This window comes from Oryctolagus cuniculus, chromosome 15, assembly GCF_964237555.1.
Source record: "Oryctolagus cuniculus chromosome 15, mOryCun1.1, whole genome shotgun sequence".
In the NCBI taxonomy this organism is placed as follows: domain Eukaryota; kingdom Metazoa; phylum Chordata; class Mammalia; order Lagomorpha; family Leporidae; genus Oryctolagus; species Oryctolagus cuniculus.
In genome coordinates, this window is record NC_091446.1 from 2,262,501 (window position 1) to 2,288,930 (window position 26,430).

Sequence of the window (26,430 nt, forward strand, 5' to 3'; positions counted from 1 at the left end):
AGCCCGGCTCCCAGGGGGCAGGCTGTGTCTCAGGTCCCTCTGGGAGGGGAGCTGGGTCCTGACCCATGGGCCACCCATAATGGGAGCTGCCTCGCCAGGTGAAGCCCGCCCGAGAAGCCCTCTAGTGGGGACAGGTGGGACTGCACCCCGTGCCCCCAGCTCTGGTCTTGTCCCCTTGAACCCCAAGCTCAGGATGGACTCTGGCCTCGAGGGAGGGCGGGGGCGCAGGGGGCCTTTCTGTGGGCTCCAAGCACAGCTGCATGAACGGAGGCGAATGCTGCTGTGTCCAGTGCCAGGCTGTGACCGCAAGCAGAAGTGACCACCACGCTGTGTAGAGAACCAGGTGGACCCTGCAGGCTGAGCTGGCCCGGCGTGGTGGGTGCTGGCGTTCTTTCCCCACTTGGACAGAGCAAACCTCCGTCCTGGGGTGCTGGCCGGGGCCCCCCCCCTCTGGCCCGTGCACTGCCATCTTTGTGTTCCTGCGTGCCCTCCACTCAACAATGGGATTTTGATAATTCTCCACCTTTTTTTTTTTGTAGTTGCAGAATCATAAAATATTTTAATTTCAAGGTTAGCAATTTTCTCTTGCATACTTAATTTATAATTAGCTGGTTTATAAACCTGTTCTGCGAATATAATTTTACTGTTGCCAAATGTTCTTCATGAATAATTAAGGACAAATCCCTATTTATCAAATTATTAATATACCTAATAGCCTTGTTTTCATAAACAGTGCATCGGCCCTGGATTTACAGGGAGCCTGTGTTGGGTTCCCACCGCGGCCGGGACCCACTCCCGCGTCCGCACAGAGGGAGGCTTGTGCTGGGTGACGTCACTGCCCAGGCCTTCTTTCCTGCACAAAAGCACAGGTAACAGTAACCGGAGGAGCACAATGGCCATTCACCACGGCCCGCGGCCTGGGGAACAATGTTGCTGTTTGTTTCCGTGGCTCCCAGAGCACTGGAGGAGGAAACCTAACAGATGAAACCTCCCTTTCCGCCTTCGAAGATCCCTGTAAATCCCGCCCCGGCCGGCGGGGCACCTCCTCCAGGGCCCCACTGCAACTCTCAGCCGCGGGTTTGGCCGCCGGGAGCCTCCCGTCAGCGGGCCCAGGCCACGTGAGGCTCGGAACCCAAGGGTGGAGGGAGCACCCGGGCGGAGGACAAGGCCGCCTCCACGCCTCCGTCCCCGCTCTCATGCTCCCTGGGAGTCCACGCCGCCCCCCAACCCGAAGAGGAGGTCCCCGCTCACGCCGTGGGTAGCTTGACCGACGGGAATAACAAGCAGACTGCGATGCTAACGCGGAAGCACTCATGGAAAACCGAACTCGGGGGTGCCTCGGACGAGAGCTTCCGGGGCCTGGGCGCGAGGCTTCCCCGCGGCTGACTTAGGAGTGGTCCTGGGCGGGCGGGGCCTGCCCGTCACGCGTGTGTGCACATGTGTGTGCGCTCGCGACTGCGCCGGGCTGCAGTCCACACCCTGGGCGGAGGCGGGGCCGGCGCCTCTCTTCCCGGGGCTGGCATGGATGAGCCCCCTTGCCATGTGTGTGATTCATTCCAGAGCAGTTTTAGTCCTCATAAAATATTCATTTTGGTTGTGCAGGGCCCTGTAATTGCCATCCCTCACCCTGAATTATTTATACCTCGCACAGACTGACAAAGCTTTGCCACGCGGCCCTAGATGAATCAGAAACACGGATCTTTGCTGCCAACAGCATTATAGTTTCACAAAATATGGCAGCGACGTCATCGCGGGCTGCCTCATCTCTAAACCCAGCCTTTCTTGATTTGACATTTTCTTTGCTCCGCATCGTCTCCGGCAGGCGGGAAAGGTTGCCTCTCGGCTCCAGGCAGCACCTTGCTCGCTGGCGCTGGAGCGGCTGTGCTTGGGAGAACTTAATGCATCTTTATTGCCCTCACTTTCTGACGCTCGGTGAGAAGACAGCGCCCGGGCTCACTTTAGGGCCATATATTATACATTAGCGGTAAAGTGATGCAAATAGTCCTGAATACTCTTCAAACACATAGAGGAGATCAAGCCGCTTGTCACAGAAACGGAAAATACAAGCTGACGTGCCAAGTGGGGCCCCGTGGCCCGCTCCCCCGCCGGGGGCCGAGGCAGGCCGGGGCCGAGGGTCCCAGGTGGGGCCGGCGCCTTGTATGGGCTTCTTTGTGGGCCCGGGGAGCCGTGCGCTCCCCTCTCGGCATCCTAAATGCGTCCATTCAGCGCCTGTGCTCGCCCCGCGTCTCCATGCTGCAGCCAGGCCCTGGCTGGCATTTCCTTGTGTTTCTGCATTCCGGCGTCCGGCCAGACTCCTCCTTCCCAGGGCGCTCCCGTGCCCGCACGCGGGGGGCCCGGTGCCCCTGTGTCCCGCTGGCTCTCACCCTGCTCCCCTGCGCCCCAGCCGGCAGGACGGGGACGGAGGGGCTGTGGGACGCATGTGCTGGCCTGCACCGGGGCTGCTGGGGTGACGCCCTCAGCTCTCCCCATGGCCCCGCTAGACCCAGAGGGGGACCCCGCCGGCTCCGAGCACCTGCAGAGGCTCCCGTGCAAAACCCCACGCACCCCCCGGGTTGCAGGACAGAGAATCTGTGAAATATTCCAGCACGGAGCTGCGTGCTGGCTCCACTGTGATTTTTAACACCTTGGTCCCTCCCCGAGCCACAGAGAGGGATTAATTTATGGCTCCTGGCTCATCAACAAAGGGAGGTGAGGAGAGAGGGCTTGGTGCCGTTCCGAGTAATGGATGACCTGTACACACATATCTCTTGTATATGTTGACACGCAGGGGTAATGAAGTTAAGACTTTGCACACATGTGCCCCCTCATTAAGCTGCATTACCTGCATTAAAACTAATAATTGCCACTCAGAGCTGTGCTCCCATTAATCATTTATAATGTTTTAATAAGTTTTTAATCAGGACCTAAAAGGCAAGAGAGCTGGCACTGGCAGGTTGGACACTGGTGTCCCCCGTGCGTGCACAGGCTTGATTTAAAATGTGATATTTTTTATTAATAATTCAGTCTGTGAAGATGATAGTTCTTAATTAAGCAAGTGAGCGTGGATTGGGGGGGAGGGTGCAGGGAGGCAGGAAGAGAGGAACAAGATCCTCCCTACTCGGAGATGAGAAAAAAAAAAAAACACACAAACAAAAAGAATCGGAACACAGCGACCGGACCTGGCGTTTGTTCTGAGATTGAGCTCGGCAGCCGGCAGAAACGAGCGTGGCCGGGGGCGTGCGCCCCTTCCCTTCGGTCCCTAACAAGGCACGCACGGGCGGTGGGAGAGGTGTGAGACCCGAAGTTGGGATAAGCACAGACACTTAATCTCCGCACAACCTGTGAATGTCTCCCCGGAGCTGGCAGCGAGTCGGGGGTGCATCTGATGTGAGCCAAGCGATGCTGGCATTTTTCTTAAATAAGGAGCTTCGTGATCAGAGCTGGCAAATAGAGCGCTGTCCAGAGGGAGCGGGGAAGCTGTTTTAATGAGGCCGCAGCGAAAGACAAAATACAGACTGATTGACAGGGCGAGTGATGTGCCGGGGAAGTAATGTCAGTGCCGCGTTGCCCATTAGAAATGGAGGAACAGGTAGAGAGGCGGAAGAAAGATCGGCACTTGAAACGGGAGCCCTGGTGTAAATACAGCGCACCTCACGTTCCCTGTGTGTTGTGCAGTTGACTTCTTTTAAACAGATAACCTTATCAAAACTATCATGAAATAGCAGCAGCAGTTCCAGAAAATACTAACTAGAATGCTTGACAGCCAGGCGGGCAGGGAAACCGACACAGCGTGGAACTCTGGGATGCATTCGCTTCACGAGTGTCGGCCTGGGCTTTACTTATCTGAGCGCATTAAAAAAACCACCCGGAAAAGTTGAGCTGGAGTCATACAAATTTCTCCTAACGGGATCTGTTGTGGAGGTGGATATTGAGCTGGCCAGCAAAGCCATTAAATCCCATCAGATCTCTTTGGCATCATTTTAATGAGAATCATCGCCCGAGAACAAGATCATGGTATCTATAAGTGCCTCTTGACAGCCGCTGCTGAAATTGTGATGAAAAGGAAAACCATTATAGCAAGAAATTTAGAGATAAGGTTCTTTGGAGGGACGGCGGTGGGGCCGAGCATGGCTCCGGACCGGGAAGGGTTAATTTTCTAAACCTAATAATGTTCGATAGTGAGGTATTTGTCAGGAGATAAAGAAGTGATAGAATCTGGGAAGTGGGTCCCTTGGCGATTGTAGTACAAATATTGTTAATGCGGTGTGGTTACCACGGCGAGGGGAAGTAAAATAGCTCCAGTCCACCAGAGACGGGGCCGCTGTTCGGAGCAAGGCTCCCCACACAAAGGCCAGTCGTCGTTGAACTGCAAGTCAAGCCGTGGATGTTTCCAGATCCGTGCACGCCCGCAGTCACACGTGGGCTCCCTCCCGACCTCCAGCCGGGGCCCAGCACACCTGGCCGCAGCTGTCAGAGGCCCCGTCCGTGATGACGCCACCAGAGGCCCACGGCTTGAAATGTAAGAGAATGGAGTGAGTCTGGTGTTAAAGCAATTTGTCATGGCGTACTTGAAGAATAAATCAGACTAATGGAGCAGAATTTTGCCTCCCGTATGGCATCCGAGAACGTGAGCCCGGCAGTCGCTAATGGCAGGAGGGAGAGAGGGAGAGAGAGGCCCGACATTAAGACCCTCGCATTTTGGAAATCCAATACGTATTGACCTGTGTGTATCTTGGTGCACAGATCTGATGTCAGCAGAGTGTAGTCTTGTGTGGGAACTGCTCATTACAGGGCTTGCGAGGGAAGCGCATTGTCTCCGAGACGCCCGGCCCGATCGCCTGGAATTGCTCGGGAATCAATACTGATGACCAGGCGCACGCACACCGCAGCTGTGGCCACTGCTTTCAGGGGCGGCCCGGTAATTAGCAGGGCCTCGAGGAAAAGCACTCCGCGGCCACTCTCTTACCAGGCGGGGAGAAGTCTCTCCAAGACGCTGTCTTTGCATCTGAGTCTCAACGGCTTGGCTTCAGGGCCACTGGGGGCTCGCGCACTCCTCGGGTGTCCTGGTCGGGTCCTTTCTTGGTTTGGGGAAGTGGCATCGACAGATGTGAGGAGCACCCCTGGGTGGCGTTGGGGACCCTGGCGAGGGTGTGCGCCGTCACCATCACCCCCATCTGGTTCCAGTAGTGCTCTTCACCCCGGGGGGGGGGACGCCCGTGTCCCCCCACCCCGCCCCCCAGGCCCGGGTAGCCCCCACTGATTGGCATCTTCTGAAGCTGTGTTTTCGGTACCTAGGCGGTTAGTGTTCAGACAGGGACAGCTGGAAACAGGTGGGGGCTTGGTTTGGACTCCCCAGGAGCTGCCCCCCCATGCTGTCATCACCCCGTGATTTACATGAGGATGCCTTGGGCATGCTGATGGGTGGCATGGGTGCCGCCTCACTGCTTCTTACCTGCCCTACCTGCAGACTGAGGAGGGAGCCCCCGCCCACCCCGGTGAGGGTCCCCGGTGTTTCTCCCCCTGCGCCTGGATTTCCCACATCAGCCGGAAGAGAAGGCCCTGTGTGCTGTCAGCTGGGCCGGCAGGGGGTCTGCTGGAAGGCCGAGCCCCTTGCTTGGGGGATGGCCGCACTGCCACACCGCTGGGTCCCACGGAGCCACGCCTCCCAGCATGGCCCAGATTTTGAGCCCCGGCCAAACCCAGCCGTGGAACGGTGCAAAACTTTACAACGAAAACAAGCAAGCAAGCGATTCCAGCCACTTGCAAAAGGCGAGCGGTGAGCTGGTTCCTCTGCGGAATCAGCAGGGTGCGCCCGCGAAGCTGGCTGCCTGTCTGGGGAGTCGTCCCTCGCTCTGACCAGAGGGAGAGAAATCATTATTGCATGATTAGTGACTTCACTTAGGTAACAACAGCAGCGGCAGGCGAGGCGGCGGGGCCGCGCTGTATTAATTACCCCACACTTGCTGGCAGGATAATTTTATCAGTGATTTGGCCGCTCCTAAGTTGTGGCTCTTGATGAAAGTGGCGAAATTCCTCGATGCCTGGAGACAGGCGGGAAGGGTGTCAGGTGAAACGCATCCCATCAGCTTTTCTCTGACAAACCAGATTCATTCCTTATGTAATTGATAACGGCCTTGGCCAATTATTTCACACATTACAATACACAGAGGCCCCCTTCACAGGTTTTGCAGGGCTGTAATTAGCTATGCTAATATCCCCTTTATTGGCCCTAATATTGCTCACCACCTTTTGCCATCCCGGAGCTCACGGGAGCCCCATGGCCTGTCAGGACCGCTGATTATTGAGAAGGATAGCTTTAATCAAACATAATTGCAGTTAATTTTTCTCTGCTGCTCTCTGCTGCCAGCGTCTAATACCACGGACTCCTTGATATTCCATTAAATTACAATTAAACAGCCTCCTTTGTTTCTGATTGTCCTGAGCAACACCGCAAAGTTCTACAGCCGTGGAAGGCAGGGCTGTGTGGTCCTAATTGCTTGCTGGCTCGCAGAGGGCCAATTTACACAATACCCATGTAGAATTTAAACAGTCCATAATGTAATGGATATTACACAGGAGCCTAACACTACAATTAAAATGATTTTCATCAGATAGAGAAGCTCTGGTTAATCAGCTTCATAAAAGTAAATATAAATGAACTAATTCATAGCTTAAACACACAGAAGTGGAGAGAGTTGGAGATTAGTCACTGAGGTGAGGGCTTGCCCCAGACTGGGCTCCCATGGACATGGTCGGGCCCGCCGTCCGCTTGGGCCCCGTGTAAAGGGTGCCCCTTCCGCCCCGGCTGGTGCGAGCCTGGGCTGACGGGACCATGACCTAGAAGGCACCGAGCCCAAGCTTGTAACTTGCTGGGGCGTGGTGTGGCGGGGCGGGGGTGGGGCGGCGCGCAGCTCAGGTGGGAGCCCTGGCAAGAACCCTCTGGGTGGGCGTCCTCCCATCACCCCCAGCCCCGCGTGTCCGACTGCGCCACTGGCCGCCTTCACGGGGCCCTCAGGAGTTGGGAGCCCCTGCACCGTGTCCTGTCCCGAGAGGCACACCTGTCCCACGTCTGCTGGCTCCCGAGAACTTCCCAGGACTCTACAGGCTGTGTCCGCGTGGAGTCTGCCCGGGCAGCCGTGCCTGATGGTAGCAGTGTGTCTTTTGCCGCTGTCTTCCCGTCGCCTGGGAGAAACAAGTAAATAAAGCCCATATTTCAAGCGTGATTTACTCCGGTACCTACTGTGGAAGCTGATGACTCTTCAGGGAAATAAAGCCGGGGTCAGGGAATTAGTGCGCATAATGGTCATTTTGATGACGGCCCGACAGATGCACGGGGCAGCACACTGTACACAATTAGGCATAATGTACTAACGACAGGTTAGACTTTTTATCGCCGCCTCGCCATCGAGCAGCAAAGCTGTGTTTAGCTGGTAATAAAGAGTTTACCGGCGCCAAAGCCAAAGATTTTCTGACACAGGAGAGATTTTTCCTTTCATAACGAGAGAATTCAATCCTTTGTGCACCAGGACTCTGCAGGTGAGGTGTGCAAAGTGGTTGTCAGGTATTAGGGAAAAGCCAATTAAAGGCTAATTGAGTCAGGGATGAGCACCAACATCGGCTTCGCACGTGCCGCTGGGAGCTGCTCCACGCCCGGCACTTCCTGGTTGGAGCAGGCGTGCGCTGCGTGCGTGGTCACGCGCCTTGTCGGCAGTCACGCGCTGGCTGTGCCGTTTGCCTCCTGCAGGCTGCACTGGATCCCTGCGTCAGAGGCGACCAGCGCCCGCGCGCCCGCCGAGCGGCTTCCCCTCCGCACGCCCTGCCCTGCCGCGGCTTCCGCTCCGGCTGTCCCAGCTCCCTGGCTGCCACTTCCTCTCGGTCCGTCCCTGCGGAGGTCCCGCTGGCTGGGCGAGGGTCAGCGGGGGACCCCTCTGGCTGTGGGTGTGGGGTCGGGCCCTGAGTGCTCTCAGAGGGACCTGTGTCGAGGCGTGGGCACCACAGGTCTTCTCCAAGGGCCCCGCGGCCTTCTGGACGCCTGAGTAGAAGCAGGGACTGTGTGTTGCCACATCTAAAATCAGAAGTGCAGCGTGTGCATGTGTGTGCACACTCATCAGGCATGCCCATGTGTGTGAGTGTGCCTGTGTGCATGCATGTGCATCTGTGTGTCCACATGCATATGGTGTACATGCATATGTGTGTGTTATATGTGAGTCTGTGTATGTGTGTTGTATATGCAGCCATGTGTATGTATGTATGTGTCCATGTATGTATATGTGATATGTGCATCTGTATTTGTGTAATGTGTTGTATGTGTGCCATTTGTGTTGCATGTGTATATGTGTATGTGGTGTGTATATGCATGTTTCTCTCTGTATATGTGTTGTATGGGTGTGGATTGTGTATGCGTTCATGTGTGTATGTTGCACATGTATGTTGTATATATGTGAACATATGTCTATTGTATATGTGTTGTGCATGTGTGCTATGTGCTATATGTGTATGACCATGTGCATATGCCCATGTTGTATGTGTACATGTATGTTGGGCATATGCTGTATGCATGTGTGCACATGTGGCCATGTGTTATATGTGTGTTGTGCATATTGATGTGTATGTATTTTGCGTATGTATGCATGTGTTGTGTGTATATGTGTATGTATTTATATTGTATGCATATGTGTTATGTGTTGTATGAGTGTGTATATCTGTTGTATGTGTATGTGTAATGTGTTGTATGCACATGGGCATATATATGTTGTATGTATATGTGCATGTTTGGGTATGCATGTGTTGTAGGCATGTCTATCTGTGTATGTGTGCTGTGTGGGTATGTTGCACGTGTGCATACATGGTGCACATGTGTGCTGTATGTATATCTGTGCCTGCTGCAGAGTGGACCCCTCAGATGCTCAAGTGTGTACCGGGGCCTGGCAGGGTTCTGAGCCGACGGCGGTGCCCACAGGCCCAGCTCGCCGGCACAGAGGCCGTCCTCAGCCCTGTGTGCTCTCCAGGAGTTGGAAGGGTGAACTGGAGAGAGATGTTGGGGTCTGACGGACCCTCCGTGGCCGTCCCGGGAGGGCTGTGCGGACGCCGCGTGCAGTGCACTTGCAGAGGAGCGGCTGCGGGCGCTGATGCGGGCGTAATTGCGCTGCGTGGCTGCCCCTGGTGTGCGGGCCTAATTGCCTGACAGGGCGATAACTTTGTGGCGCCCTCACCTTGTTAGGCCCTTCCTGATGCAGTTCGAGTGCAGGCAGCCGCAGGTGTGCCTCATTTACCTCGCCGCGGAACGTGTGGGGTTTAATTGCATGGTGGCTGTTAGGAAAAATCGGTGGGTGGAATAGCAAGAGCTTTCCCGGAGCTGACGGCAGATGGTGGGAAGAGTGCGGTGAGCTGAGCGCGCAGGTGAGGCGGCTCATCAGAGATGCAAATTCTGCCTGGAAAGAGTGAGGCCACGGCGGGTAAGGAGCTGTAATTACGTGGCCACTGCTCTCCTACCCCAGCAACTGGGTGTTCGCTGCCAGGGTGGGCGGGGAATGCCGTCAGAGCGGCAGACCCTCCTCCTGTCTACTGGGTTTTGTGACCGCCAGCCGGGAGCCTTGGGCATAAGACTGCGTTCAGGGAAACCACGTGAAAAGCCACAAAGAATTCGCAATCACCAAGTGCGACAGTCGGTCTTGTGGGCTCCGGACAGTGGCTGTGTTGGCCTGGAGACCCCGCCTCCAGCTCATGGTGGGTGTGGCCTTGCGTGTGCAGGTGGAGGTGGGGCAGGGCCCAGGTGGCCTGGTTCTTCTGGTGGGTGGTGTCCAGCCAGGCTGCCCAGGGCCCAGCGGACCCAACTGCAGCAGCCCCTCTGCATTGGTCACTGAGCCGGCAGCACGAGGCTGCTTCCCTCCCAGGGCACGGCCTGGCCCTGCGCTCCAGGGTGGGGCAGTGGCTGCTGACCATGCCGAGCTGTTGATTGGTCCCTTCAAAGCACAGATATTAGTGTAGCCCTTAAAGCAATACCCCCAAATCCTTTCTCTTCTCAAGAGTGGTAGTCTAGTGTCACTGAAATCTGTCTTTAAGAGTGTGTTTGCTCAGGGAGTGGGGGTTGCCAGATAAAATACAGCTGAAGGCTCTGTCGCAGATAAACACCATTTTCTTTTTTTAGTGTAGGTATGCTTAGGGACATGCCTCTACTGAAAAATCACTTGTTGCTTATGCAAACTGCCAATTTAACTAGGCAGTCTGTGTTTTCATTGGCCGAAGTTGGCAGTCCATCTGGGGTGGACCCTTCCCCAGTGGTTATTGGTCAGTCACGCCAGGATTCAGGCACCGAACGGCCAATCTGGAAGTCACAGTTCTTCCCCCTGAAGCTGGGCAGTTAGATGTGAGCCCCTGCTCCTCAGGGCGGGGAGCTTTCTTGCAGGCCCCTGGGCCAGGACACGCACCCTCCGTCCTCTCTCAGCACCGCCCCCTGCAGGGCACTTGCAGAGCTGAGCTCCCGCTATGTCACAGTCCAAAGTGTCGTCGTGAAAGGTTTGTGTCTCGTGTCTGGTAACCCTAACGGATGTGCATTCTCTCTTGTGTTTTTGTAGATTCTTTCTAAAGTTTTTCCTCAAGTGCAATCAGAACTGTCTGAAGAATGCAGGCAACCCTCGAGACATGCGGAGATTCCAGGTACACAGCTCCCTAGACCACGGACGCGGTGGGGCGGCCCCGGCGCCTACGTGCCACTCGGAGCCTTTGCCGTTACTCAGAGTAACCTCTAGTTCTCCAAGGGCTCGGGGGCAAAACGGAGTCGGTTCGTTGAGAAAAGATGAAAATAAAATGCTTTGCAAACTGCCCTGGTGTCTTCAGTGTGCCAGACGTCCGGAGGCCAGGCATGGCCACGGCAGACTGCTGAGTCCTGGAGGCCGTCGAGCTGAGCTCTTCCCCCTGGGGCCGGTCCACTGGTTGATCTTCAGTGCAGAGAGAACCTTTTTTTTTTTTTTTAAAGATTTATTTATTTGAAAGAGTTACACACAGAAGGAGAGGCAGAGAGAGAGAGAGAGAGAGGTCTTCCATCTGCTGGGTCACTCCCCAGTTGGCTGCAATGGCAGGAGCTGCACTGATCTGAAGCCAGGAGCCAGGAGCTTCTTCCAGGTCTCCCATATGGGTGCAGGGGCCCAAGGACTTGAGCCATCTACTGCTTTCCCAGGCCGTAGCAGAGAGCTGGATCAGAAGTGAAGCAGCCGGGTCTCGAACCGGCGCCCATATGGGATGCTGGCACTGCAGGTGGCAGCCTTACCTGCTATGCCACAGCGCTGGCCCCCGCAGGGAGAAGCTTAAGGCAACCTTGGTGTCCTCCAGGTCCAGGGCCTCCTGGTGGCCTCAGCACAAACGTTTGCAAGTTCCCGAACATCTCCCCCGCCTCAGCGTCCTTCCTCTGAGGCTCGGGTGTTCTCACGTCCGTGAGTCCGTGCCTGGCTGCTGGTCCGTTCCCGGACCCAGACTAACTCCTGCCTCTGCTTGGCTTCAGGGGGTTCCGTCCGAGGGGGTGGGCTCGGGGATCAATGATGAGAGGAGTTGTCTTTTCCTCACCTTTGTGAATGATTAGGAACCCTGCACACGGGATGTGTGCAGGACTTTGCTGGCTTTCTGAGTGTGCAAACGCAGCCCTCCACCGAAACCTGGGGATGCCCGAGTCTCTCGTGCAGGGTGTGCAGTGTTTGCAGTAGCCTGCACATGTGCTGTACGCTTCAGTTCCTCTCTGGGTGACTCTCTGGGTGACTCCCTGGACCTAGCTGGACGCAGGGGCTGTGAACAGGGCCGAGCTGTGTTGTTTGGGGAATAACGACATAGGCAGAGCCTGTGCGCGTTCAGACAGCATTTCTTCCTTCAAAGATTTCTGATCTGCAGTGGTCGAATGGCAAGGGTGGAGCTGGGGATTCAGTCAGGCTGGACTCTGGGCTGGGACATAAACCCGACGCTGGTGCCCACCAACCAGAGAAAACCTGCGTGGCTGGTGGGTCGCAGGAACTACCTGGTGATTTTTGTTTGGGATTCACACTACATTTCCACCCAAATAGCTCAAAGTGCTTTCCCGAGATTTAACCCACGCTCCAGTCCTTTAGAGAGACATGAGTGACATCTGCCTCTGGGCCCAGCCAGCCAATCAGAAGGCAGGCCGTCGGGGCTCGCCCACTCGTGCTGTGCAGCTAGGGTGGTGTTCCTCGCCAACAGCTGGGCCTGCTTCCATTTTTCATGCGCGAGGCTTCCCGGGGCACGGGGGATATTGATCCATCGCAGCATAGCGGACGTCACATGGGGCTGAGTGGCCGCAGCCTCTTTGTCTCACCGGTGACCGAATGTGCAGCATCCGTCACAGGTGATCCCACGGGTGGTCACGGAGTCCACATTTGCCAGGAGGACTTCCCTGGTCTCTTGAGCCAATGCCCCTGCCCCTCGGAAGGTTTAACTGGACTTAGGAGGGTGTCAGGGAGCACACGGTGTTTTCCATGGTCTCCTGGCCTCCGTGCCTTGCCGGGGGGTGCACTGCAGGCCGGCCCAGGCGAGAAGCACACCCGGTGCGTCTGCTTCCTCTGCCGAGCCGCGCTGTGCTCCCCTGGCGGCTGACCTATATATAGACGACAGAGCACAGGCAGTGTCTTTGTTTGTATTTTTACCTTGTCGTGTCTCTTCAACATATCCTGGTCTAGGAACTTAAAAAGGGTCCAGTCTGTGCGTCTGCGTCAGGCTTGAGTGATGTGTCCAGAGGGTTCCTTCGGTCCCCAGGGTGGGAGGGCACCCAGGTGGACGGAGCAGTCCCTGGATCCTCCAGCGGGCCCATGAGTGGTGCCACCGCCACCTCCACCTCGCACCGGGCTTCCCAGCGCAGGGCTTGGCTAGCGGCAGTCAGAAAAGGGGGCGCCAACCCCAGGACTGGTGCTGCCGCTCTGCCAGGGTTCAGAGGGGCCTGGGTGCTGCTGAGGCCCCGCGTGGAGGCAGTGCCCGTGGGGGAGGTGAGGGGGCCGCCCCTGAGAGCTCTGGGAGCCCCCTGCCCTTGTGGAGCCTGGGATTAAAGCCGAGAATCAGTTGTTCACTGTGTCCGTTTACAAGCTTCCTTCAAAGAGTTCGTTTATTTTTGGTGCAAAAATTCTGAAATCTGTGCATGGGAGGGGTCTTCAAGAAGTTCATGGAAAATGCGTGTTATGAAAAAGCTATGCAGAAGGCCGGCGCCGCGGCTCACTAGGCTAATCCTCCGCCTAGCGGTGCCGGCACACCGGGTTCTAGTCCCGGTCGGGGCGCCGGATTCTGTCCCAGTTGCCCCTCTTCCAGGCCAGCCCTCTGCTGTGGCCAGGGAGTGCAGTGGAGGATGGCCCAGGTGCTTGGGCCCTACACCCCATGGGAGACCAGGAAAAGCACCTGGCTCCTGGCTCCTGCCATCGGATCAGCGCGGTGCGCTGGCCGCAGCGCGCCGGCCGTGGCGGCCATTGGAGGGTGAACCAACGGCAAAGGAAGACCTTTCTCTCTGTCTCTCTCTCTCACTGCCCACTCTGCCTGTCAAAAAAAAAAAAAAAAAAAAAAAAAAAGCTATGCAGAGGCTTCCAAGATTTTTTGCACCAATAACCCATTTATTTTCACTTTCTATGAACTTTTTGGAGTCCCCTTGTATAAATATGTAGCTTAGGTTTCTGGTTTTAAAGTTTTTAAAAAATACTTATTTGAAATGCAGAGTCAGAGACACAGAGAGAGGGAGAGGGAGAGGGAGGGAAAGAGAGAAAGATCCTCCATCCACTGGTTCACTCTCCAAATGGCTGTAATAGCTGGAAGTGGGGTGGTCCAGAGCCAGGAGCTTCTTCTGGGTCTCCCATGTGGATGCAGGGCCCCAAGCACTTGGGCCATCTGCTGCTTTTCCAGGCGCATTAGCAGGGAGCTGGATGGGAAGTGGAGCAGCTGGGACTTGAACCAGTGCCCCTGTGGGATGCTGGCACTGCAGGCCACAGTTTAACCCACTGCACCATAGTGCTGACCACTTTACCTTCTCTTTGAAACCCTTAAAAATACCAAATAGATCTATATTTATCATGCATCACTTCTACTCTGCTTTATTAGTTAAGTTGTTCTTCTGTGGGTAGGTCCTGTTTTTCTTGGAGCACCTCTGCAGACAGTGGAGGGTGCAGACAGTGGACTGGTCCCCGCTGGCCACCCCTGTGTGGGTGCATCTGTTGCTCTCTGATGAGCTCACACTCACCGAGGCCCACTACAGCCTTGGCTCTGATTCCTTTGGATGGTCCCCTGCTGGCGGAGTGCCTGTCTCGTTGCCCGTCTCTGGCTGCACAGGCTCTGTGGGTGGCTCTGACCTGCAGACCCGGCTGAGTCTACCCGAGGCTGCACGCTCAGGCCCACGGCCCAGGGATCCTGTCAGGACCCAGATGCAGCGCGGGCTCAGGTCCTTGTGGCCACAGCGCCTGTGGAGGTAGTGCCCGCGTGGCCCCAGCTCTGTGAGGAGAAATCTCAAGGCAGGGTCTGGTTTGCTGGTTGCTTGTCTCCAGCTCACCCGGGCAGGTGCACGGGGTCCCCAGGGTGGTCCCCGGGCAGCGTGTCCCTTTCTTTGCTCTCTTCTGGGGCAGCTGAGGTGTCAGAAGGCCCCAGGGCCGTCCTCTGAGCCTTTCTCTCCTGCAAGGTGGGCTCTGCCTGGGCAGCCAGGGCTCTTGCCGGGCTTTCGCTGGCTGAGAAGCTGTCCACTCTTTGGATTCCACTCGGTCTTTTTACGTACAGAAGCGCTCAGGGCCAGGCGTTCGATGTAACTGTAAGATTGACCTAGGGGTCGTCTGGCGAGAAGATGGGGGCTCGAGGACCAGTCCGATGGACGAAGGTTTGTTGGGCAGCTCTGTGCGGGAGCCCGGTCTTGAGTGAACTCATTCAAATTAGATAAACTCTCTGATCAGTACGTGGACAGATCCATCAACACAGCGGTTCACAGCGAGTGGCCAGAGGGCCGTGTCCGGAGCCCGTGGCTAGGCCGCGTCTCTGGATTGAGTCACTGTTGGCATCGTAGGAGAGTGAGCGCCAGGTTTTCAGGCAAGCAGTCTCCATTCAAAACACAGCGAAACACCCCAACCCCTAGGCACCAAGATGGCCGTGGGCATGGGCGCGGGTGGTGCCGGGGCCCCAGGAGTGAGCTGGGCGTCGGACGCGGTTTCCCCAAGCCCGGTGGCGGCCGCACTGTTCTCCGGCTCTGTTTAAAATCCGCTTCGTCTCTGCAGGTGGTTGTCTCAACAACAGTCAACGTGGACGGCCACGTGCTGGCCGTGTCCGACAACATGTTTGTGCACAACAACTCCAAGCACGGCCGGCGGGCCCGCCGCCTGGACCCGTCAGAAGGTACGGCCCCTTCTTATCTGGACAATGGTAGGCACATGTTACATGTCCTTTTATTTGCAATGCTTCTTTTTCTTTGCTCCATCCTTTATGTTGGCTCATGGGGAGTGACCCCGTCTTGGCCATGAGGGCCCGGGGCGGGGCAGGCTGGGGTGGGCAGTTCCCTTTGGTGGTGGGGGTGGGGGCAGACGGGCCTCCCAGCCACTCTCCCTCCTCCCGCTGGGGTGAGAAGCCCAGCTCTTGCGTTCTCGTCACCTGCCATAGCCTTCACATCATGGGTTTGTTTCTAAGCTTTTCTTGCGATTATTTGGCTTTATTTTGCCCGGTGGGAAGGCCCCATCCAGAGGTGCATCCCGAACACCCCGCGCACATTTCCATGGGTGACGACGGCCAGAAGGCGGCTGTGAGGATGGGTTCCTGTCCCCGGAGCGTGTGTGCGCATGTGTGCGGGGAGAGTGGGGGCAGGGCGGTGGGATGAGCACAGGAACAGCATAAGTGTTCCTTTAACTCAGCGCTTCTAGGGGATTGACTCCTTGCTTTGCTTGTTACGAGTGGAATTTCTGGTCGAGTGGCAGGCAGGGAGTCGGGAGCACTCAGGGCAGCCGTGTGCCAGGCGTCCCACGTGCTGCTGCGCTGTGCCCGGCACTCCACACACCCCCAGTGCTGCCCCGCACTCCACACACCCCCAGTGCTGCCCCGCACTCGGCACTCCACACACCCCCAGTGCTGTGCCCCGCACCCCACACTCCACACACCCCCAGTGCTGCCCCGCACTCCACACACCCCCAGTGCTGCCCCGCACCCCGCACTCCACACACCCCCAGTGCTGCCCCGCATTCCACACACCCCCAGTGCTGCCCCGCACTCCACACACCCCCTGTAAAGTGGATGCGTTTCCTGGATCAAACAAGTCCTAATGAGCACGAGGCTCTGGCCAGTGCGACTTGTTGAGACAGCGTTGTGAGGTTTTTTTTTTTTTTTTTTTTTTTTTTTTTTTTTTTGTAAATCGCAAAGCCCGTGGTGCGGTTCTGTCCGTGAGAGCTCTCCAGAGCCGCGTGCCGGGCAGGGGGACGCACACGCGGGCAAACGCGCAGCGCCCGGCGGACGCTCGCAGTGAAATACGACCCAGACAGAACGCTGGGAAACGGTTATGAATCTGCTGTAGTGCACAAAAATAAACTAATTTGTTTTTCTACATTAATGATGGAGGTATAAGAGAACAAAAATATAATAATTACAGGTCGCTTTGAGCACCAGTCATTAGCCTCCGTGACGTATTGTTTATCTCCTCCCCGTGCGCTGGAGGTAGGTGTGTGTTTGCCTAGCAACCATCACTAATGAGGTCCACAATTAAGCAGGTTGAATCCCGGGCCTCAGTCCGTGCCTCCCCAGAGAGCCGAGCTCGGGAGGCGATAGGTTCAAGGAGGCCTCCCCAGCCCTCTGGTGCAGGGCTGGAGTCTGGGTCCAAAATCCACCTCCTCTAATGAGCTGTTATGATCTGAGCAAAGTACAAGTATTTATTTTTGTAAGTAGCATGAGAAGCATTTGACTGTAAGCAGAAAATGTGGCATTTAGAGAAATAAAGGCCACGAGCGAGTACCTTGGAGATAAATCCCGGCTCATCAAGAGCTGTTTACAGAAGTGGTCTTGCTCAGGGCTTTTCTTTCTTTTTTTTTATGTTTGTTTCTCAATATTTTGCCCACGTTTATGCTGTCACTTTCTTGCAAGAGAGTGAGGTGCTTGGTCCCGTCCTGCATGCTGGCCGGTCACCTAAGCCTGCAGGTCTCTGGATCTCCCAGGGAGAGGCCTTCTTCCTGCACTTAGCGCCTGGTTCTCTGATGCCCTGCACAACGTGGCGGGGCTCTCCTGTGTGCTTCGTCACTTCCTGTGCGCAGCGTCTGCCCTCAGGAAGTTCGTCCCGAGGTCTGGCCGGGTCCTTCCCAAGGCAGCTTTGCACCTTGTGCCCGGTCAGGGTGCACCGTGGGGTGGGGAGCTGGCTCTGCATCGCTCGGTCGCACATTCTTGAGGGAAAACGCGCCCCCATAACCACAGCTCCGGGCCTCTGTGCAGCCTCCGCCGGCTCACACCTCATTATCCAATCATCTAATATTCACCAGCAGTGTGTACACACTCGCTGATGGTTTCCAAGTAAACTAATTCCCCCTGCTGCTGCCGTGGATGCCTGCCACGGCGTCCTTTGAGCTCACAAAAAGAAGGCAGATTATTTACAGTATTGAACACAAGTGCGGGGAAAACAACCATTCCACCTTCCAGCACAACACAGGAGGACCCGGCCTTTCATTTTTTCCTTGTCACTTGTCCCTTTCGTGAACGGCTCCAACCCTGTTTAAACCTTGGAGCGCCCTGCCCGGCACCCGGCCTGCAGCACAGAAGCGATTTGCATGCCAAGTGCCGTAATGCGGTTAGGTTTATGCAATAAGGACAACTGAATCCAGGCTGTGGGGCTTTAGCGAGTTGCAGGGAACAGATGGCCCTAGGAGAGGTAAAGGTATAATCCTATCAGCTGGAGTATCAGCCAGCCATCTGGACATCCCAAGCACAATTACAAGACGTTTTAGCAGCAGAACAAAGAAGTCTTCACGAGGCAAGATTAGGCCTGTTTGAGTGCCTCAATATTGTGAATGCAGAGAAAGGTGACAAATGCTGGGATATTACTCAGGAGAGCTCGCTGATTAACGGGAAGCTGTGGGCTAATGGAATACCCGAGATGCTGGGGAGAAACCCCCCAAAAGGGAGGAGACAGCAGGACCGGGGTCCAGGACCCTGGTTCCCGGCTCAGGCCTCGTCTTCACCAGTGCCCACAGGATGAGCCGCAGGCCGGTCGAGGCCGGGTGCCCAAGGCGAAAGCACAGTGGAGGGCGTCCGTGATGCCGGGGTGGGGTTGGGGCGGCAGGACCCTTGCAGTTTAAAACCTATCGTCCCAGCCTGCACCAGGGGAGCCTCCCTCGGACCCTGGCAGCCCTGGGCTCCACGAGGCCCGGCCAGGCCCGAAGCTCACAGACCGGGATCCGTCTTGGAGAACGTGTCCCACAGTGGGGCCAGGGCGAGAGCCCGGGGGCGTGGGGGGCTCCCTCTCCCCGCCGTGCGCCGGCTCCTCTGCCATCTTCAGCTGCCGTGCCCAGCTCCGTCATCTGTTGGAGTGCATTGTGCGCCGTATATCATTAGATCTCCAGCGCTGTCTGTGTAATTCATTTTGCTATGGTTCCCACTGAACACATGTTCCCTCTCTGTGTGTGCATTGAAATGTATGCAAATACGGGCAGAAGGAAGATGGCTATCGGCCGCGAGGAGGCCGAGGCAGCCCGTGCTTCCTACCCACGGAGAAGCACTACGAATTCCGAGGTGATGTGGCTTCCACTGGGCCACAGCTGCCAGACAGCAATCTCTGGTGCGCGCACGCACTCATCCTGGGCTTTTTTTTTTTTTTTTTTCTTTTCTCACCTCCAAAGTAAATTTGTTTACTGTAATTTTTTTTGTGAATTATTTGCCATAATTGGCTGTGCTGATGAAGGTCACTCCCTTGGAGGAGACTTGCCAGTCTTTAGAGAGCTGATCCTTTTCAAATGCTCTCCATGCAATTAAGAAAAGCAAATGTCACTCGGAAGCCTCAGAAATGAAAATTTGTATGAACTTATTAGCATGAAGTCAACAGCGCTAGTTAAGGGCAGGTTCCCAGTGTGTGCTCTGTGCCTCTGCTTCGGAGGGGATATGCGTGTGGAATGAGCAAATATAACCCCCACTCGTCCAACATTAGAGCAAACAAAGGAAGGTGGCGTGTCGGCGGTGTGCTCAACAACAATAGCTAATGGTGATTAGCGCGGCGGGGGCTGCCCGGGCCGCCTCGGCCCGTCCGGGAAGCCGCGGCACGCTGGCTTCCGGAAAACTCCCACTTATGAAGACGTGCAACCAGATCTGACCCCGAGTCTAAAAAGATGATTTATCTGCAGCCGAGCTACGCGGGGCTCAAATAAGACGAACGACCTAATAAGGCCCCCAGATGTCTGCGGCCGCTGGGCCGGGGCTGGGGGCTGACACCCGGAGCTGGGGTGGCTTGGTTCAGCCACTTCTTGTTTGTCAAGCTTCCCTCTTTACTGCTGCTTTGGACAGATGGGCACTCAGGTGCTTGTGCACCAAGGAAGAACCCCGAAATGGGAGGGGTGTCCCTTGGGCCCGGGGCTGCATTCCTCCCTCTTGGGTTCATCTTCACCCCTGCCCCACGAACCCAGGAGGAAGAAGGGACGACCCCCGGGGGTGCCCCAGACTTGCTGCAAGGGCTTCCCCTCCCGGTGGAGGGCTGAGGCTGGGCCTCCTTCCATCTGGGTGTCCCCGTGTCCAGCCATTAGCAAGGAGGGCTGGCATCCCACAGGTCCTCTTTTGTGTGCCAGAGAATGGTCCCGGCCCTCCTGAAAGCTACAGTCAGCTGAGGCCCCGAGCTGAGCACAGGGCTCTGCCCAAACGTGGTGCCTTCACCCTGCAGGTTAGCTGGCGAGCATGCCGCCCGTGTGTCCCAGGGCCACCTCCTCTTCACGGGACTCCACGCACAGAGGGCCACGGAGGGCGGTCGGAAAGGTCGCCAGCACCGTGTCCGGGACAGGCTGACCAGAGGCAGGACAGAGCTGGCCTCCATCAGCCCTGTAGCCTTCAGCCTGGCCAGCCTCCCTGCTCCAGGCTGCTGGGAGCACCATGCCGGGCCTCGTGCTGCCCGTCTCCTGGGCTGCACCCTCCTCCTGTTTCTGCGTCCCCCAGCAGGGCTGCCCGCGTGGCCGGCTGCAGCAGCACTGTTGTAATAACTCATGCAAATGGGAGGGCTCGCGAGACAAAGAGAGGTCAGGCCAGCGGCTCGGGGATCCCTGCCGACAAACAGTATTAGATGTAAAATGTGTACCTTTGACAAAAGTATTAATACAGTGCTTTTGATTTTTTTTCCTCCTGATGAAAAGTGAAAAGTGGTAATTGGGGAGTGACAGAGGAAAATGGAGTTTTGAACCAAAAGGCAAAGTTCGCGGATGAAAAAACCCAACCCAGTTAGCTGCTTATGAGGAATCGAAGTGCGAGGCATTTGCTCTTCCATCTCCTTCAACAGCCTTTTGATTGGCTCTGCTTAGATCTGTATAGCAAAGCAGAGAAATCGACGCGCCACGTGCAGGCGATGCTTAATCATTTGTAATAGTCATATTTGCCCTGACACGTAATTTGCTATATCAAGCCGTTTTTTTTTTTTCTTGCTCACTAGTATTCCACAGCTCGGCCTTTGCTTTATAAAACATTTAATAGTTTGCTTTAAACACATCAACATGCTGATCTACGATTGCCCTTTGCGTGCCGCCTGGAGGAGAGACACGCCTCTCCTCCCGCGGCGGCTGGCGCGGCTTCGGGGTGGGCTGGACGGGGTCCTGAGGTCTGTGTTCTCTGTCTTGTGCGAGCAGCCACGCCGTGCATCAAGGCCATCAGTCCCAGTGAAGGCTGGACCACGGGGGGCGCCACCGTGATCATAATCGGAGACAACTTCTTTGACGGCCTTCAAGTTGTGTTTGGAACCATGTTGGTGTGGAGCGAGGTAAGCCTGCGCAGCCCGGGCGCCCTGAGCTGTGGCTGCGTTCACGGCCGCCCTGGACGAGCTGCCGAGAGCTTGAGGGCACGAAGCCACCCCCCGCCCCCAAATCCTCACCTCTGGCTGGGGCTCCTCCCGGTGCAGGGACAGAGCCTCCCCCACCCTCAGCCCCGTGCCCCTGGCTTTAGAAGCTGCTACAGGAGGCCCTCCAGGCCCCTGGAACAGTTAGCCCTGGAGTTCCCAGGGAAGTTCACGGAGACATATGGTGGCAATTTTCCTGTGAATGATGCCCTCTGGCCTTTCCTGCCAACGAAACCCCAGGATCGTTTGCAGATATTTTCTTAAAGAACACGGTAGGTCCCGAGACTGGGTGCCAGCTAGGAGGGAGCATTCCGGGCCGATGGTCCAATTTGTGCTCATTTGGGTAATTATCTCCAACTGGCGAGTGTCCGCCTCCGCGGCCAGTGAGGCTGAACGCTGTCCGCCGTGTGTGGTTTTGCAGCTGATAACGCCCCACGCCATCCGAGTGCAGACCCCGCCGCGGCACATTCCTGGCGTCGTGGAAGTCACCCTCTCCTACAAATCCAAACAGTTCTGCAAAGGTGCTCCCGGGCGCTTCGTCTACACCGGTGAGTCCGCGTTCCGTGCCTTCTCCCCAGCAGGGCACCTTGGGGCCGCCCAGGGGGGCGTTCACGCGGGTGCACGCTCTGCCTGTCTGCGTCTGGGATGGGCCCAGTGCTGTGGACAGGTGCAGCCCCCGAGGCCGTGTGACCGCAGCTGGGTACCTCCCTGGGTACCTGTGGGGTGGGGGAGTTTGACAGCAGTGTCCCCAGCTCTCTCCTCCGCCTCCGTGTCGTCACACAGCAGACCTCTGCCCGGGTTGTCCCCTTGTCCGGTTGCGCCGGCTGAGGCTGAGGGGAGGCCACAGGCCGAGGCACATGCCCAGGAGTGGAGAGGCCGCTATTGTAGTCCTGGTCTCTCTTGCTCTGCCCGGGGTCTTGAACGCTGCACAGGGGTCCTGCGTTCCTGGGGGCAGCGCCAGCTCGCCTCTGCAGCCCCGGGAGGGCCTAATTAGCATGACGTGTTGGAGATGGCCACTGAGAAATGCCATAAATAAGTGGACGTAAGGCGTGTCTGCATTTTGGTTTTCAGTCTTGGCCAGGTCCAAAGGCTGCAGTGTGTAAGAAAGGTCTTTAACTCTGGCAGCGTGCGCTGGACCCCGGTGACCATGAAGGGCGAGCTGAGCACCTGTGGTCCTAGGCGCTCGTACAGTGGGTGGGTCTGTGAGGGCCCGGGCGGGAGCCCCGCTGGGGGCATTAGCTCTGACTCCTACCCCGTCACCACCCAGAGGTGCCCGGGGGCAGGTCTGGTCTCCCTCTGGGATGTGGTCGTGTCCTGTGTCCAGCCAGTAGATGACGTCGTGAGAGCCGGGTCCCTTCTCTCTTGGGTGCAGAGAGGTAGTGGAGGGGCTCGGCCACGGCCTTTTCCAGGAAGGACTGAATGAGCGTGACAGGCGCACATAAATCCCACCACTGCTCACTTCCGGGTTGGCCCCACGTCACTGCAGGGGTGTGTCTGGGCTGGGTCCCTCGGGGTCAGGCAGGCGAGGTGGAACCAGCAGAAGAGAGGCGGGAGTGGCAGAGGGACCTCGGGCAGGTGCACGTGGCCCCCTCCTGTGGCCCGGATGCTCTTGGCTTCCTTGTAAGATTCTGCAGTTGAGGGCGGTCAGCTCCCTCAGATTTTGAAGGCCCCTGGTGTATTCAAAAATAGAAAAGTCGGGGCGACTTTTCAACCCCACGTTGACTTAGGCTGGGTCAGCTGAGGGGGCGCAGTGGCAGGAAAGCATGCTGGCAGGCATCACGTGGTCGCTTCCGCGTGGTCGTCAGGAGCAGAAGCTCAGCAGCTCTGTGCTGGAGCTGGAAGTGACTGTTCAGGACACGAGCTCCCAGGCGAGGCTCAGGGATGCGGGGCAGGTGCGGAACAGGTGTCTTTATTCACAACATTCGTTTATCTATTTCAAAGGGAGCGTTAGAGAGAGAGCAAGCTGTTTGCTGGTGCATGTTTGAAATGGCTGCAACAGCCAGGGCCGGGCACCTGGAACTCCATGTGGGTCTCCCACATGGGTGCAGGGGCCCAAGCACTTGGCCCATCTCCTGCTGCTTTCCCAGACCACAGCAGAGAGCTGGATCAGAAGTGGAGTGGCTGGGACTTGAACCAGTGCCCATGAGGGATGCCAGTGTCACAGGCAGCAGCTTAACTGCTGGCCCCTGATGTATCTTTTTTTGGCTTAAGGTGTTTTTGTTGTGTGATGGCCTCCTGGGATGTGGGTACCCCGTTGTACGTCGGGGAGCATCTGTAGACTTCAACACAGAAGTGCTTTTGCTGTGTAGAGTGTCGCTTCTGTGGGCAACAGGTCTCTGGGAGAGGCAGGAAGTGGGGCCCCTCATGGGGTCTCTCCGGCAACCCTGCAGATAAAGCCACGCATGTACTCAACACGCCTCCGCATGCTGTCTGCCACTGTGGGTGCCACACGTGTCTGCATGTGTGGCCTACCCCCTTGGGTCTGCAGAGTACTCACTGCTGAGACCCGGCGGCCAGGGGGGCTTGGCATGCTGCTCGTGCCTGTGGCTCCTGGGCGTGTGGGTGTGTTAATGTGTGGCTCCTGACTCCTACAAGGCCCAGTTTCCCCTCGGCTGGGCCTCCTGAGGCTTTGATGAGGGTCTGGGAGAGCCAAAGCCCAGCAGCCCACAGGTGGCAGGCCCTCCGTGGACAGTAGAGTGGCTAAACGTGGTGGAGGTGTCTGTGGGACACCTGCCCACGTCCTGAGCCCCGCACTGGCTCCCGTGGTGCAGCAGACACACGTCACGGTTGGGTGTCCCGTGTGGATTCCAATGCTGCCCGTGGGGCCTGGGTTTGGTTCACGGCTGCAGGGTGCGTGTGTGTCCTCACGTGGCAGGACGGGCTGTGGTCTGCTTGACCGTGCGCGGGTAGATCACTTGTTCCCCACTCGGAACGTGGCCCGTCCTGGCTGAATTCTTCAGAATCCGTTCCTGAGCCCCGATCTTGGCCTGTGAGCTTTTCCACTGGGAAGCCTGCACAGCTGTGGCTAAGAGTGGAGACCGTTGCTTGTTTGTTTTGCTTTTGAGAGAAGTGAGAGCTGAGAGGCCCCGTCCCGTTCCTTCCCGCCTTGCCTGTCCTCGGGGGCCGCTGTGCCTGGGGCTGAAGAGAAAGCCCTGAGCTGCGTGTGTGTTAGCGTGGGTGGCTGGGAAAGGAAAATGAGCTCGGGTGGGAGGGGCCACCTGCCACTGGCTGCCGGTGTCACATGGCACAGGCCACGGCCCCAGTTCCCGGCTTGCCGAGGCCCTGTTGCCGCTCCAGGGCTGGGGGAGTGTGGTGGGGGGAGCGCTCCCTGCAGACCCTTGTGCCTGGCCGGGGGGCATGCCTTCCTATCCTGGCCCCCAAGAGAAGCATTGTGCCCCTGAGTCGGTTACAGCCACGTGGGCCTGCCCTACTGCAGTGACCATGGTGTCCACTCTCAGACCAACTGGGCCTCTTGGCTCACAAGTTCAAGGTCCCACTGCCCAAGGCTTCGGGGTCTCCTCCACCCAGACCCTCTTCCATGAATGGGCATTTTCAATGGAGCTGTTTGGCGAGCTCAGCCGTTCTTGGCGGGAGGCTAATTTATGCCCCCCCCCCGCCCCCACCATTAACAGGAATATACATTTCAAACGTGCTGTGTGCACTCAGGGAGCAGAGGAAAGGTGGGGTCAGAGCCTGTCTGACCTGGAAGCTTCTGTCTGATTTGCATCGCCCCGAAATTGGCGGGGACAACGAGGTAATCACCGGGAATTGCACTCCCGCTGAAAGCTGAGCCGGGCCCTCTGAATGCCACGGCTCGGGCGCCGGCCCCCCGAGCGTCTGGTTCCCATCAGTGTCCCCAGCCCCAGAGGCTGCTGGGACACCCTCACGTTTAACCTTGCCGGCGTGAGGCCAGCGTGGGGCAGCTAGGCCCGGGATAATGAACCTGGGCTCAGCGGAGGGGGCTGCCCACCCAGAGGCTGGGAGGGCTTTGCAGAAGCCCAGATGATCTGTTTACGGTGATCTGAGAAACACCAGACTGCTCGGGACCAGACCCTATCAGTCAAGCCGAGTGGGCGCTCGGCCCACGCCCGCCCGCCGGGGCAGGCAGGCAGGCCAAGCCCTGTCCGCCCAAGCCCCTTGCCTGCTGCTCCCAGACGCTCCGAGGACACCATTACCTTGGGAGGCTGTGGCAGTGCAGTTGATTAGCACGGTGAATTAAAAGAACAAGTCACAGATGACATGTCCAGCGCCTCCACACCAGTTCTTTGTATTCCCACTGTGCCTCACCCCTGTTGTAAGAAGGTCAGAAATTAGAGAGAGTGAACAGTTTTCAAGCGGCGAGCACTTAGGAGCAGAATTAACAGTCACTCTGTATGTAATTGCTAGTTAATGGTGAGTTGCCTTCTAGACTCCAAATGCAATATAAACCGGCGGGCACCTCGGATTACATTAATGAGATATTTGCCGCATTTAAAAGTGAATAGTGCAAATTAATAACTGAGTGCAAGCTTGTTTTAATATTTGTCTAATAATGTCCCATTTGCTTGTTTAATAATAATTAAAATAGTGTTGGAACGTCCTACCTGAGGAACTCCGTCTGTGCACTCGTAATTTCACCCGGAGAAACATATCAAATTGTTAAGAGTAATAAAAGGAATTATTTCTTAATTGGAATATAAGCATTATGGTGTTATTTGATTAAGACAGATTGGAATTTGCACGCTGCTAATTGAAGTTATGTCATCGCCAACACTGCTTGTACAGGCGTGTTTCCACGTGTGTGGAGTGTAACGGCACCAGCATGCGTGTTGCCGCCTTCCGAAAACGCCCAGGTTGGCGGAGCGACTTAGGAGGCAGCAGCCTGGATGCCGGGGACTCGGGTCGCGGGGGGCTGTTCCTGCCGCCCTCCGGTCCCCTGTGTTTGGGTGGCCCATCCCCACAGGACTCAGCCTGTGCCTGGGACCATCTGAACCCAGACACCAAACGTGGCGTGGGCAGCGTGCCGGGCGGGCCCAATTAGCACTCACAGCCGAAGACCTGGCCAGGCCCGGGCCTGCCGAGCATCCCCAACCCCGGGGCGGGAGCGGAGAGGTGAGCATCCAGCGTCAGGCCTAGGAGACCCTCCCTTGGCCGGTAATCGCTGAAGGCTTGTGCTCTTCTCTGATACAGCATTTATGTTTTCCTTAGAAAGACTGTGTGTGCCTTGAACCTCGGCTGGGGGCGCAGGGCTGGGGTGACGCCCCCACCCCGCGCACTGTGCAGCCCCCGCTTCACTGCGTGTTTCTGCAGCAGGTTAAAGGTCCGTGTGTGTGTGTGTGTGTGTGTGTGTGTGTGTGCGCTCTGTGGTCCATCAACACTGTGGAGTCGGAAGTGCCCATGGCCATAGACACCCCCGCCAGCCACCTCCCCCGGCCGTGCGCCTCAGACAAATCGCT

General features: G+C 56.9%; 1 protein-coding gene across 12 annotated transcripts in view; it reads left to right on the forward strand.

Annotated features, from left to right (window-relative positions):
• EBF3 (EBF transcription factor 3) overlaps positions 1–26,430 on the forward strand; it is a 128,013-nt gene that overhangs the window by 73,818 nt on the left and 27,765 nt on the right. For 8 of the 12 annotated variants that reach the window (XM_051836653.2, XM_051836656.2, XM_051836654.2 and 5 more), the window contains exons 7-10: positions 10,575–10,656; positions 15,228–15,372; positions 20,790–20,920; positions 21,417–21,543. In XM_051836653.2, coding sequence (XP_051692613.1) covers positions 10,575–10,656; positions 15,228–15,372; positions 20,790–20,920; positions 21,417–21,543 — 485 coding nt within the window. The remainder of the gene's footprint in view (positions 1–10,574; positions 10,657–15,227; positions 15,373–20,789; positions 20,921–21,416; positions 21,544–26,430) is intronic. The other 4 variants (XM_051836655.2, XM_051836663.2, XM_051836659.2 and 1 more) reach the window with 1 other exon arrangement.